We start from the raw sequence: 14,522 nt of genomic DNA on the forward strand, positions 1-14,522 counted from the left end.
ATTTCAGACTTGTGAAGAATTCTTGTGAAAGAATAAGAACTATATTCTCAATTGTGGAAAGAATATACATGTGGTTATAGATTGATGTCAGAGAGGAAAGGTTTAAGGGACAGTGTTTGACCTTGTTCCTGCTTATCAAGAAAGTTTTAATTTGGTTAGCTTCATGATTAATAATGAATATTTTCTTAGTTATTTTATTTCTTATTAGTTGAAGGTGAGAATCGGGAGTGTCCAGATGAGAGAATTCCTTGGTGGTGTCTGCCCACACCAGTGTACACGTGGTAGGGCAGCTCCCAGGAATGGCTACCCCCAGTGTCTGTGTCCCCAGGGTGAGCCACAGCCACTCCTTGCCTCTCTGAGAGACTCTCCAAGACAAGCAGAGTCTTCTGAAATTCGGTCTATCCTTGGGATTCATACCCTATTTCATTTGGACTTAATACTTGGACTAGAGCATTGAGCATATGCAGGAGTTAATCTTCTGGTAGCTGGACAAACTTTTGCCTGGTTTGCCTCAGGCAGTTTTACCAAACGTCAGAAATGGAAACACTCACAGATTACAAATGCAGCTGTCAGCTGTCCTGCTAAACGACTCTCCATCTCTAACCTTTCCTTGTGTGTGGATGGGATGGATTTACTCAGTCTACCTTTGATGGCCTCAGTAATGTCTGTCCTGTGTGTTCTGGAAGCTTTGAAGAATCATATTTAATATGTGTCTTCTTACTCTCTATATGTACTTGGGGTTTTGTTTTCACAATTTTGTGCTGTTGATTATTTTGCTTTCAATTTTTTGAGAAAAATTACTGGAAAATTGTTTTTTACTTGCTGCTATTTTTCATATGGAGCATAATATCAATTTTCTGTTTTCCATAGTTGCATCTTGTGCCAGGATGGAAATTCCTGTGCATTGTGCTTTTCGTCACTTCTCTGAGTCGCTGGGGCTGCTCCTTGCTGGAGGCACAGCTGTGCATGTCTGCTCCATCACTCAGTCGTGTCTGACCCTTTGTGACCCCAGGGACTGTAGCCCACCAGGCTCCTCTGTCCATGGCATTATCCTGGCAAGAATCCTGGAGTGGGCTGCCATTTCCTCCTCAGAGGATCTTCTCAACTCAGAGATTAAACCTGCATTCCCTGTGACTCCTGCATTGAGATGGATTCCTAACCATTGAGTCATCAGAGGAAGTCCCAACAATTATATCTCAATAAAACTGAAATAACAACAATGTGAAAATATAAAAATTTGTAATGCAAAAAAAAAATGATGAGGTACAAATTAAAACAGGTAATGCTAGAATCATTTCTCTTTGATTTTGGAAAAGCATCAAAAAGCCCCAGCACAGCAACAGACGACAAGATTTTTGAGATGGGTAATTCATCTTTGTGTTCCCAACAGTGTCTGGCTCTGAAAGCACCAAATATACTACATTAATAAATATACTGATTAAAAGAAAAAAAATAATAATTGACTCTACTCCCAAACTGCCTCAGTAACAGTTCATGTTTGAAATCCTTTGTTATCTTTTTGAAAAATAATACATTTTATATCCCAGTTAAATAATAATTATCAAGAATAAAAAGAATTCACAGATGAGTGGAAGATAGGAGCCATGAAGTGGCATTATACCTTAGTGAGGCTATTTCTCCAACTGTTTTGTTTTTTTTTAATTGATTTATTTGGCTGTGCTGGGTATTAGTTTCTGCATGTGGAATCTACTTCCCTGACCAGGGATTGAACCAAGTTTCCCTACACTGGGAATGTGGAGTCATAGCTAAAAAACCACGAAGGAAGTCCTTCAACTAGGTTATTAAATATTGTTTCTCAGCGAAAAACTCCAGATATGCTTAGGTAGTAATGACCGGTCTTTATTTACACTCCTTTTTGCTGGATTTATTGAATTTGTCCATATTCTCTTTGGCGAGTGCTATTACTCTTATTTCTCCTATAGTTACAGGGATGTTAAGTGCAAATGGAGAGCTGGGTAACAGGCAACGGTGTTTCCCAAATAGAATCATAAGTTGCAGGAAAATTTGGGATGTCAGGTATTCCTGCTGGGCTTCTGGTGGTTTGTGGCTCCAGCACTGGACTGCCCTTGGGGACACCTGGGCTGGGACTACCCGTGTGTACAGTTTGATGTTCTTGCTTCTCTGTATGGCTTCCACATTTCCATCTCAGGAAACTGTAAACAGTGTGTTTGACAATCCACTGTGTGAGGGACTCTTCCAAGAGCTCTCTGTGCCTCTTGGGATGGATGACAGGACACGGTGGAAATGAATCAGTTACATTTTATTCCAGTCTGATCATGTTACTTGCACTTCTTCAACTAAATAGTGTTCCCTTTATCCTCTGTAGTAGATGAAAATCTCCATGACTTCATGGAGGGAGAGGCAGTTGGTGCAGCCTGTTAACATGTGTGTGTGTGCGTGTGTCCATTTGTGTAGAACAAGACATTAAGGTTTAATGAGAACCCATGTGAGGGATGGGGACATCTTTTGATAAATATCCTGATCAGGCACTGGTTGGCTGAGCAGAAAATGCTTGTTTTATTTTGGTGTTTGGTGTTATGGATTCTCCTTCCCTCCTCTTGTGTGTGGGTTCCTCAGCTTCAGACAGACAGAGGAGAGCTATCAAAGCACACCTGTCAGGTGAGCCAAGCTTCCCCTGTCCGTGTTAGTAATGCGGGATTGCCGAGAAAGGAAGAGCCCTATTCCTGAAAGACTTCCAAACTTTTAACATTTTGTCTTTTGAGAAGTCTGTGGAGGAAATGATATTGCGGCCCAAGGTGTTTAGTTTTGGTAACTTGGATTTGTTGAATGATTTGATTTTCCTTGATGGTGAAGAAGGGGACCTAGGAAGAAGGGAACCTTCACGGGGTAACTAGAGAGAGGAAGTAGCTTGTGAGGTGGAGTGGCTGTTTTGCAGGGTGAGTAGGTGTTGCTGTTCCTTTGCCTTTTTCTTTGGGAAAGAGACTTGCTTTCCCTAAGTCTTATTCAGGGTGGAAGCCTCAGTGCACCCTGAGTCAATTTCTTTATGCCTTGAGGAAGAGAGGATTGGTAACATTTCTTCCAAACCACCAACTTCAGTGGATGGTGGATCAAGAACTACGGAAGACATGATTTTTTAGCTTGGTCTCCACCATGTTTAATTTTTTACTCCAAGGAACATTCCAACTTCTGGAGGGTAGAGACATATTGAGGCAGTGCTCTTGGGAGCTGAGAGCCTGCAGAGCTGCCAAACCTGGTTTCTTTGTGGTGCTCCAGCCAAAGCTGGTTTCCATTCCCTGGATCTATGTATGGAGTAGAAAAGGGTGGATGTATTTGTGCCAGTGTCTCAGTTCATAAAGATTCACAAAGAAGGTGATGAAATCATGTCTCCCATATGTGAACCACGTTGACTTTCTATTGGGCTGGGACATTGAGAGTATGGGGGACAGGGGAAGGCTGCCAGCAGGCTTCTTCCTATGGAAGCAGATTTCTTCCTCTTCTTCTACCACCTTTTTCTTTATTCATCTTAAGGCTCAGTTGGTATTGAACCTATTTGTGATATTTGTTGAGCATCCACGGTGTGCTAAGCACAATGTTCTAAGGCTTTACTGTGTTTGAATGGAAAATTTTGTCTTAAGGATAAACTGTTGCCTGCTTGTCTTATAGGAGATAATAGATCTGCATATTTTTCTTTTAAATTAGTCACGAATGTAGCATTTTGTCAAAATGTATTTTATTTTATTTTAATTTTTATTTTTACTTTATTTTACTTTACAATACTGTATTGGTTTTGCCATACATTGACATGAATCCACCACGGGTGTACATGCGATCCCAAACATGAACCCCCCTCCCACCTCCCTCCCCACAACATCCCTCTGGGTCATGTGCTAATGATAAAAGTAAATCTTGTATAAAGAAAAACTGACATTTCTATTCAAGACTTTTTTTCTTTTCTTCTAGGAAGGCACCAGAGTAGTTCAACCCATATTTTTGGGGAAAATGATTAGTTATGTTGAAAACTATGATCCCAATGATTCTGCCGCTTTGCACGAAGCCTACGGCTACGCGGCAGGGCTGAGCGCCTGCGTGCTCGTGTGGGCCGTTCTGCACCACTTGTACTTCTACCACATGCAGCGCGTTGGGATGAGGCTGAGAGTAGCCGTGTGCCGTATGATCTACCGCAAGGTGAGTGCCACTCGGTACCACGGTGTGTTCCTCTCTTGACGGATCAGGAACATTTGGGGAAAGTTCTCTGTAAATTACAAATTTTGTAACTGGGATCCTTTACATCTTCCTAGAGAAGCTTGCTTTTGCATCAAGCCAAGTTTGTTGTTGTTGAAGCAAACTTTACCAATAAATAATGAAAAGTTTTCTTTTAAGATCAAGTGTGGGCTGTCCTTGACAACTTTTAGCCATAGGCTGTCACATAATAACCACTAAATTTGTACTGTAAAATATTAAATTAATATTCAAGAATAAGTATTAAAAGTATCAAGTTGATTTTCAATGTCTTTATGCCCAAATCCCATAGTGCTGTTTATGGAAATTATTTGTTGTCGTTCATTAATACCTACAGTTACATCAAATTTGTATTTAAAAGTGAATTTCAGAGATTGGATCTATAAAACTATATCTAAGAGCAGAGAATGTATTTGATAAAGGGAATGATTCTAATTTTGAAAGACCCATCTAATTATATTCAATGTAATTATGTTTGCTAGAGAAAAATATAAAGAGAATTCATGCTAACTATAGACTCACTCCTTATATTTTATAGATAATTTTTGTTAATGGTATGAAAGAAAATAGGATATTTGAGATGAAACTTGAAATTTTACATTGTTTTCTTAATTTAAAGAGAATTTGTTGCTCTTCATTTAAATTATTTTAATACAATATTTCCTTTTATTTTAGTTTTAATAAGAACTGATTTAATATGTTTAGTGATTTTGAATTGAGGAATGCCATGGAATTATTCCATCATTTACCCTTGTCTAGACTAGGGTAAAAAGAGTAAGGCTTTCAGGTATCTTTACAAAGGTATTGCCACAGATAAATCAGTGTCAAGAGCTAAAGGGCTCTGTATAAACTTGATACTGGATATGTCTTTGCCTTAGACTGTTTAAAAAAAAAAATCCTTATTTGACTGTATTGTAGCCTTGAAATTTTCAAGGGAGTAGATCTTAAACGTTCTCACCACACATGTTAAATAGGATAACTATATTAGGTAGCGGATACTTTGAGTGGTTTTTACTACAGTAATCATTTCCCAGTTTGTATTTATAGCAAAGTATCCTGTTGTAACCTTAAACATATGCAGTTTTTATTAATAAATAAAGTCCTCATAAATTGAAAATATTGCTTGTTTTACCTGGTTGCTGCTTACCTAGAGCTTCTGCTTCTTCAGAATACTTTTTTCAGCAGAAAGTGAGATGTCTTCTCCTCATTTTTCCTTGAGCAGAGTCCTGTACTTTTCAGGATTGTGTGAAACTGGGAACCTGGCATCTCACTGTCTTGTCTGACAACAGCATCTGAGCTGCTTCCCTTCTGGATGATGTGGAAATTGCAGCTGTGCCCACAAACTGCAGGCAGAGGTCTTCACTGTCATTTATCATCATCTTTGTTATTCTGTTGCATCTTTAACCATTTAGGAGATGGATACTCAGATTCCCCCACAAATTGGCTAAATGTTTTTCTTTCCAGATCATACTTAATTCTCATAATAGTTGCAAAATTTTCCCTGAACCATGTTGTGAAACCTTAAGTTAGGTGTGAGGTGATGGTTTAGTCAAAGCTCACTCTTTGCTGCACAGGTGAGCCATTTTTTTTTTTTTTTTCCTGATGTAGATATTTATTTATTTATTTATTTATTTATTTATATGTTTACCCATTGTTTTATTTTTTTATTTTTATTTTTTTTTAATTTTAAAATATTTAATTCTTACATGTGTTCCCAAACATGAACCCCCCTCCCACCTCCCTCCCCATAACATCTCTGTGGGTCATCCCCATGCACCAGCCCCAAGCATGCTATATCCTGCGTCAGACATAGACTGGCGATTCAATTCTTACATGATAGTATACATGATATAATGCCATTCTCCCAAATCATCCCACCCTCTCCCTCTCCCTCTGAGTCCAAAAGGCCATTATACACAGCTGTGTCTTTTTTCCTGTCTTGCATACAGGGTCGTCATTGCCATCTTTCTAAATTCCATATACATGTGTTAGTATACTGTATTGGTGTTTTTCTTTCTGGCTTACTTCACTCTGTATAATCGGCTCCAGTTTCATCCATCTCATCAGAACTGATTCAAATGAATTCTTTTTAACGGCTGAGTAATACTCCATTGTGGATATGTACCACAGCTTTCTTATCCATTCATCTGCTGATGGACATCTAGGTTGTTTCCATGTCCTGGCTATTATAAACAGTGCTGCGATGAGGTGAGCCATTTTTTAACTGTGTTTCTTCCTCTTCCCACCACACTTTGGAATCTTGGCTTTAGGAAATGTGATCTGATCTGGCACATGTGAATGTAAATATCTCCCAAGAAGTTCATTTGCTGCCTTGATTTTACCTAAATGTTGGTCCTATACGAAGTCAGGAATTATAGGGATTATAACATAGACATAACTTGAAATTCCAGAAACCTGGAAAAGACAAATTTCCTCATGCACAGCCTTGCATCTAGGGTCCTGCTGGGCTGCAGAAACAAGACACTTCTTTTCAGGTTACAGGTGGGCTGCTTCTTTAGGGCACAGCTGGTGCTGCCGAGCAGCTCTGAAAGGCCCCTCTAAACTTCTGTGGTTCATGCTCAGGCCCCAACTCCTGATCCCTGGTCCTGGGGAGCAATCAGATTGAAAATGGAATGGCTGCTAAGCCCGCAGCCATAGTTTGTTCTGACCATGAATTCCAGGGTGGGGGAGGTCTCCAGGAGGTCTCTAAGGCTGCACATATTCCACTCCTAAAATGGCCCATTCAGCATTTCGTGCTCTTTGCAGCTGAATTTTGAATGATTGTGAAGGAGGTATCATATATAAAAATAACTTGCCATTTATTGATTAATACATTTCCACAGCTTTGGTAAAATTACCTTTGGCTTTTGATCATTGTTTTTGTTGTGGTGGTGGTGGTGATAAAATACACCCAGTGTAAAGTTGACCATTTTCACTCCTTTTAAGTACAGCATTTAGTGACATTAGGTACACTCACATTGTTGTGTAACCATCACCTTTATTCATCTCTGGAACTTTATCTTTTTCCCAAACTGAACTTCTGCATCCATTAAACACTAACTCCCCAACCCCTCTCCCCGCACCCAGCACCATTCTACTTCTCATCTCTGTGAATTTGAGTACTTTAGGACCTCATGTAAGTGGAATCATACAGTGTTTGTCATTTTGTGTTGGCTTATGTTCTGTAGCACGATGTCTTCAAGGTTCATCCATGTTGTGGCAGGTGTCAGAATTTAATTCCTTTTTAAGGCTCAATAATCTTCCATTATAGGTCTATGCAACATTCTGTGTGTTTGCTCATCTGTCAATGGGTAGTTGTTTCCATCTTTTAGCTATTGTGAACATTGCTGCTGTGAATATGAGTGTGCAAACTTCTGTTCAAGTCTGTGGTTTTAGTTTTCTTGAGTGTATCCTTAGTAGTGTAATTGCTGTATTGTATGCTAATGTCATATTTAATTTTTGAGGAATTTCTGTATTCTCTTCCATCGTGGTTATATCATCTTGCATTTTCATTTGATCATTGTATTCTTCTTTAACTTGAGGAGTAAAGAAAAAGTTTCTTATAAAGTATGACATTGTGTTTGGATCAGTGGCTCCAGTTGGTGGTCTGTTGAAGCAGCTCCTTGTGTCTTTTCAGCTTCCTCAGATCTCTAAGGCATTTTTCTTACTAAATAAAGGGATTGAGCAACACAGGTTGTGTATTTTGTAAAATCAGCAGACTGGCATCAACACCACAGTTTCCTCACAGGAACAGTGTTTTGAACATCATACTTGCTCATTTCAGAATGAGGAAACTAAGCCCAAAGTTTTTAAATATTGTCACCCACAGGATGAATGATTGAATCCAAGTCTCCAAATTTCTTTCCTAAGGCAACCTCTCCAGTCTCATCTAATTTGGCTGAAAATTTCTTAGTTGGCTCCTAAGTCTAAACCCACACCCTTTGCCCTTCAGGCAGGTCCAAGTTCACTGAAACAGGGGGTGGATTTTGCTTCTACCTCCTGCTCCTCCCTGTGCTGTCCTTGGGGTCGGGGCTGCCGCCACACTCGGGAGTTAGAGGCTGAACAAGGGTCCCTAGAGCCCTGCTGTCAGGGGTCATCCTGCTCCTGCTGACACCACTTACGACCCCAGAACGCATGCTCCACTGTGTTATGTTCTAAGATGACTTGATATCACCTTAGGAATCCAGATCTCTGTCTCCGTCTCTCATTTCAGGCCCTTCGCCTGAGTAGCTCCGCCATGGGGAAGACCACCACAGGCCAGGTAGTCAACCTGCTGTCCAACGATGTGAACAGGTTTGACCAGGTGAGCTGCCCCTGAGGGATCCTCTTCCATTTCCTGTTTTTCTCACTGGGTTCAGCTTAGGGGGATGCCAGGTGCCAGGGTTTGGTGTCAGCCAGGGTTCTGTTGAGGATGTAAGACAAAGGTTCTATTTATCCAACTTTCACTTCTCTGCATGCAACCTCAATGTAATTATATGTATTGTTTCATAAATGAGAGTTTTGTTTTTCTAATAATAAATGGCAGCAGTGTTCTTGCCCAGCTTGGTTAGTGTCCTAAGAGGTCCTCCTGGAGCGTCCCTTCTTGGCACGTGGTGTAGGTGTGGCTGAACTGTCTTCCTCCTCCTCTAGGTGATGAAGGCCTGGTGGTCAGGGATTGTTTTTCCCCTGCACCCTGTTCAGTGCCTGCTGCATAAGGAGCCTTCAAGTGGGTGGTCCCCAGACACAACTTCCTCTCTGCTGTCCCCCCACACTCTTTTTTCCACTGACCTTAAGCATAGATCACATGACCCAGAACATCGTAGCTGTTGGTCAGATGTGTGTTGTAGTAGATACTTATCTTTCATCTTATCTTTCATGTATTCACTCATCAAACATGAAGTAAGGCCCCTCTCAATAAAGCTTAGTTTCTGCCCTATAGAAGCTACAGTCCATCAGGGAGGTAAATATACAAGTAATTACTGGAGAGAGCAGTAGGTACCATAATACAGGTTTTCCTGGGATGCTGGGGAGCCCAGGGGAGATGGGGGTAAACTCTGGCATGGAGAGCATTTGAAGAAGCCCTGAGTTCAACTGTGTTGTCGTCAAAATCCACATCTTCTTTCATTGCTGCTGGTCTGATTCTCCCGGGACATCCCTGAAGTCAGCCCTGTGCTGCCATGGAACATTGTCATCCGGGGTGGACACTTGGATTTCTGCTTTAGCAGGTTTAAAACCCAGTGAGATCATTTCTATTTAGGTTTCTGTCTGTTCCTTCAGAGCATATTGTTTCTATACTCTGTCCTTAATGGTTTTTATACCATCCCAAAGAGAGGCTATGCTAAAGAATGCTCAAGTTACTGCACAATTGCACTCATCTCACATGCTAGTAAAATAATACTCAAAATTCTCCAAGCCAGGCTTCAGCAATACATGAACTGTGAACTTCCAGATGCTCAAGCTGGTTTTAGAAAAGGCAGAGGAAACAGAGCTCAAATTGCCAACATCTGCTGGATCATGGAAAAAGCAAGAGAGTTCCAGATAATCATCTATTTCTGCCTTATTGACTATGCGAAAGCTTTTGACTGTGTGGATCACAAGAAACTGGAAAACTCGGAAAGAGATGGGAATACCAGACCACCTGACATGCCTCCTGAGAAACCTGTATACAGGTCAAGAAGCAACAGTTAGAACTGGACATGGAACAACAGACTCGTTTCAAATAGGAAAAGGAGTACGTCAAGGCTGTATATTGTCACCCTCCTTATTTAACTTCTATGCAGAGTACATCATGAGAAATGCTGGGCTGGAAGAAGCACAAGCTGGAATCAAGATTGTTGGGAGAAATCTCAATCACCTCAGATATGCAGATGACACCACCCTTATGGCAGAAAGTGGAGAACTAAAGAGCCTCTTGATGAAAGTGGAAAAGGAGAGTGAAAAAGTTGGCTTAAACATTCAGAAAACTAAGATCATGGTATCCAGTCTCATCACTTCATGGCAAATAACAGTAGCTGATTTTTTGTTTTTTTGTTTTTTTGGCTCCAAAATCACTGCAGATCGTGACTGCAGCCATAAAATTAAAAGACACTTACTCCTTGGAAGGAAAGTTATGACCAACCTAGATAGCAGATTAAAAAGCATTGTTACTTTGTCAACAAAGTCTGTCTAGTCAAGGCTATGGTTTTTCCTGTGGTCATGTATGGATGTGAGAGTTGGACTATAAAGAAAGCTGAGTGCTGAACAATTGATGGTTTTGAACTGTGGTGTTGGAGAAGACTCTTGAGAGTCCCTTGGACTGCAAGGAGGTCCAACCAGTCCATCCTAAAGGAGATCAGTCCTGGGTGTTCATTGGAAGGACTTATGTTGAACTGAAACTCCAATACTTTGGCCACCTGATGCGAAGAGCTTACTCATTTGAAAAGACCCTGATGCTGGTAATGATTGAAGGCAGGAGGAGAAGGGGATGACAGAGGATGAGATGGTTGGATGGCATCACCGACTCAATGGACATGACTTTGGGTTAACTCCGGGAGTTAGTGATTTACAGGGAGGCCTGGCGTGGTGTGTGGTTCATGGGGACACAAAAGCCAGACAGGACTGAGTGACTGAACTGAACTGAAGTGAAGAAGGCTTTGTCTTTCTCTTTTAAGGTGACGATGTTCTTGCACTATCTGTGGGTGGGGCCACTGCAGACTGTCGCAGTGACTGCCCTACTCTGGATGGAAATAGGAATATCATGTCTTGCCGGGATGGCAGTTCTCATTATTCTTCTGCTTTTGCAAAGCTGCTTCATGAAGTTGTTTTCATCACTCCGGTAAGAGAAACACTTATTTTATTTTATTTTAGCCTGAATTTATTTATTTTTTAAATATAAATTTATTTATTTTAATTGGAGGTTAATTACTTTATAATATTGTATTGGTTTTGTCATGCATCAACATGAATCCACCACAGATATATACGTGTTCCCCATCCTGAACCCCCCTCCCTCCTCCCTCCTCGTACCATCTCTCTGGGTCATCCCAGTGCACAAGCCCCAAGAATCTTGTATCATGCATTGAACCTGGACTGGCGATTCATTTCATATATGATATTATATATGTTTCAATGCTATTCTCCCAAATCATACCACCCTCTCCCTCTCCCTCAGAGTCCAAAAGACTGTTCTATACATCTGTGTCTCTTGCTGTCTCGCATGCAGGGTTATCGTTACCATCTTTCTAAATTCCATATATATGCATTAGTATACTATACTGGTGTTTTTCTTTCTGGCTTACTTCACCCTGTGTAATAGGCTCCAGTTTCATCCACCTCATTAGAAATGATTCAAATGTATTCTTTTTAATGGCTGAGTAATACTCCATTGTGTATGTGTACCACAGCTTTCTTATCCATTCATCTGCTGATAGACATCTAGGTTGCTTCCATGTTCTGACTATTATAAACAGTGCTGCGATGGACATTGGGGTACATGTGTCTCTTTCTGTTCTGGTTTCCTCAGTGTGTATGCCCAGCAGTGGGATTGTTGGGTCATAAGGCAGTTCTATTTCCAGTTTTTTAAGGAATCTCCACACTGTTCTCCATACTGGCTATACTAGTTTGCATTCCCACCAACAGTGTAAGAGGGTTCCCTTTTCTCCACACCCTCTCCAGCATTTATTGCTTGTAGACTTTTGGATCGCAGCCATTCTGACTGGTGTGAAATGGTACCTCATTGTGGTTTTGATTTGCATTTCTCTGATAATGAGTGATGTTGAGCATCTTTTCATGTGTTTGTTAGCCATCTGTATGTCTTCTTTGGAGAAATGTCTATTAAGTTCTTTAGCCCATTTTTTGATTGAGTCGTTTATTTTTCTAGAATTGAGCTGCATGAGTTGCTTGTATATTTTTGAGATGAGTTGTTTGTCAGTTGCTTCATTTGCTATTATTTTCTCCCATTCTGAAGGCTGTCTTTTCACCTTGCTTATGATTTCCTTTGTTGTGCAGAAGCTTTTAAATTTAATTAGATCCCATTTGTTTATTTTTGCTTTTATTTCCAGTATTTTGGGAGGTGGGTCATAGAGGATCCTGCTGTGGTTTATGTCAGAGAGTGTTTTGCCTATGTTCTCCTCTAGGAGTTTTATAGTTTCTGGTCTTATGTTTAGATCTTTAATCCATTTTGAGTTTATTTTTGTGTATGGTGTTAGAAAGTGTTCTAGTTTCAAAGAAAACACTTCTTTTAAAAATTGATAATAAGTAATTGGTAGCATCCACAGTCTGCTTGATGCTTTTGTTCAAAAACAAGACCAGTCCCTTCTCTAGTCTCTTCTTTGTGTGAGTTGTAGACCCTATAGGCTTAGCCAGTGAAGGCTCCAGCCTTAACTGAAGGCTGATCCTAAAATAGGAACAGGAAAGGCATTCACTGGGTCCTCTTGGCACCGTGTCTGAAAAAGTATTGTCCTTCAGCAGAATTTACCCATGTCCAAGTTATTTAAATATTGGTAAATAGTAATAATCTATTAGCCCCATTTCTCACTGCATATATATATATTTTTGCTTGTGTTGGAGCCTTTCAAGTATTTATTCATGTTTCCATTAAGCTACAAGCACCCCCGGGGCCAGGCTGATCTTCATTGTGTCTTTATGAAGCCCCACAGTCACAGCAGCACATGTGACAGAAAAGCGGCTGGCGGTGAAGAGCCTTCTGCTGCTGAGTTAGACTGCAGCAGGTCCCAGAGAGTTGGAGGTGGGTTGTTGTCAGGCGATGGAGATGTTGTGCTATTTGAAGCTCACTGAGTTCTTGTGTGTGTTGTGTGTGTAGTTCTGTGCTTGGTGTCTTTATCTGGAATTTCCTTACCTGTCTTTGCTGGAGAGAGAGATACTCCCTATCTTCGAGGCCCTGTTCCAGTGCTACCAGGTCTCTGAAGCTCTTCTTGTTCTCCTTTCCTGGTGGAATTAGCAGCCGCATCTTTTCTGCTCCCCAGAACTTCTCTCCTATTTTATTACAGCACAGACTGTCTTCTTGGGTGTCTTTCTGCTGTGACCTCTTTGAGCAGGTGGTTTGTATCTGACACATTTCAGATCTTTCTTAGCCGATGCTGCACGTTCTCCAAGTTACTTCTTGAAATGGACTGAGTGGTTGACTTCCTAGTTGAAGCCTTTTTCTCCATTTGTACTCTGAGTAGAACCTGCCTGTGTTCTAAGTGCAAAAGGGCTGTAGAGGATGATTTTATTCGTAGCCCCGCCCCCTGCCCACTCCTGCTGCTGCTGCTAAGGGAAGCTGGGCTGTGGTCACTAAGGCTCATCTCACGTCTGTCCCCTCAGGAGTAAGACTGCTGCTCTCACAGACAAGAGGATCAGGACCATGAGCGAAGTCATAACTGGCATCAGAACAATAAAAATGAATGCTTGGGAAAAGTCATGTATAGACCGTATTACCAGACTGAGAAGGTAAGTTTATATATATAGATGTCACTGCATATTTTCATGCTTTATTTCCTATTCTACTGGATGCTTTAGATGTCTTACCAAAGAAGGATTTCAGTTCATCTTCACATTAAGGTGAACTTAAATACTCACTATTCACTGCACCCACTACATGTTGCAGGAGGGTTAAGAATAGTGGAGATATCACTTAACCTGCTCTTTCATTTGCCATCTTCTCAAAGGAAAAAAATATATATGCTTCTTACTTATATAGAAATGAAATTCTAAGTAGTTCTTAATACCTCAAATCCCAATAAGCAATACTTTTAGCATAGTATTTGAGACAATGACATTCAAACTAAAATTGTAATTTATGGTGATGGCTGATAACCTGGAAGATTATAAAGACTTGGTATACTTGTATGGAGCCAAACTGTGTGAATCACTATTGTTCTTGTTGCTATGCTTAGTCTCTCAGTCGGATCTGACTCCTTGTGACCCCATGGACTGTAGCTCGCCAGGCTTCTCTGGCCATGGGACTTCCCAGGCAGGAATTCTGGAGTGGGTTGCCATTTCCTCCTCCAGAGGATCTTACAGACCCAGGAATTGAACCCGTGTCTCCTGCATTGGAGGTGGATTCTTTACCACCATGAAAGCTCATGAATCACTATTATTCAATTGAAATGGAGCTATGAAAATACTGTCCCTTTTGTTCTGCTTCATGTTTTTAGACTGTTTTTCCCATCTTTCATTTAAATATCTGGCGAGCATTTCTCTGACTTCACCTTGTCACCTCTCACTTTGCACCTTGGCTGAGCCCATCTTCCTTCTACTCTGGCCTCCTAGCCTGACTGACTCCAGCTCATCTTCAGGGTCCACGTGTGTGTGACTTGCCCTGATTCCACTGCTCCGAGTTA

The 14,522-nt window shown here is 40.9% G+C and overlaps 1 protein-coding gene across 1 annotated transcript in view; it reads left to right on the top strand.

The window, feature by feature from the left end:
- LOC138089048 (ATP-binding cassette sub-family C member 4-like) overlaps positions 1-14,522 on the top strand; it is a 159,708-nt gene that overhangs the window by 18,667 nt on the left and 126,519 nt on the right. The window contains exons 4-7 of the mRNA XM_068984371.1: positions 3,943-4,167; positions 8,435-8,524; positions 10,851-11,014; positions 13,504-13,629. Of these exons, the coding sequence (XP_068840472.1) occupies positions 3,943-4,167; positions 8,435-8,524; positions 10,851-11,014; positions 13,504-13,629 (605 nt within the window). The remainder of the gene's footprint in view (positions 1-3,942; positions 4,168-8,434; positions 8,525-10,850; positions 11,015-13,503; positions 13,630-14,522) is intronic.

This window comes from Capricornis sumatraensis, chromosome 12 (genome assembly GCF_032405125.1).
Source record: "Capricornis sumatraensis isolate serow.1 chromosome 12, serow.2, whole genome shotgun sequence".
Taxonomy (NCBI): Eukaryota; Metazoa; Chordata; class Mammalia; order Artiodactyla; family Bovidae; genus Capricornis; species Capricornis sumatraensis.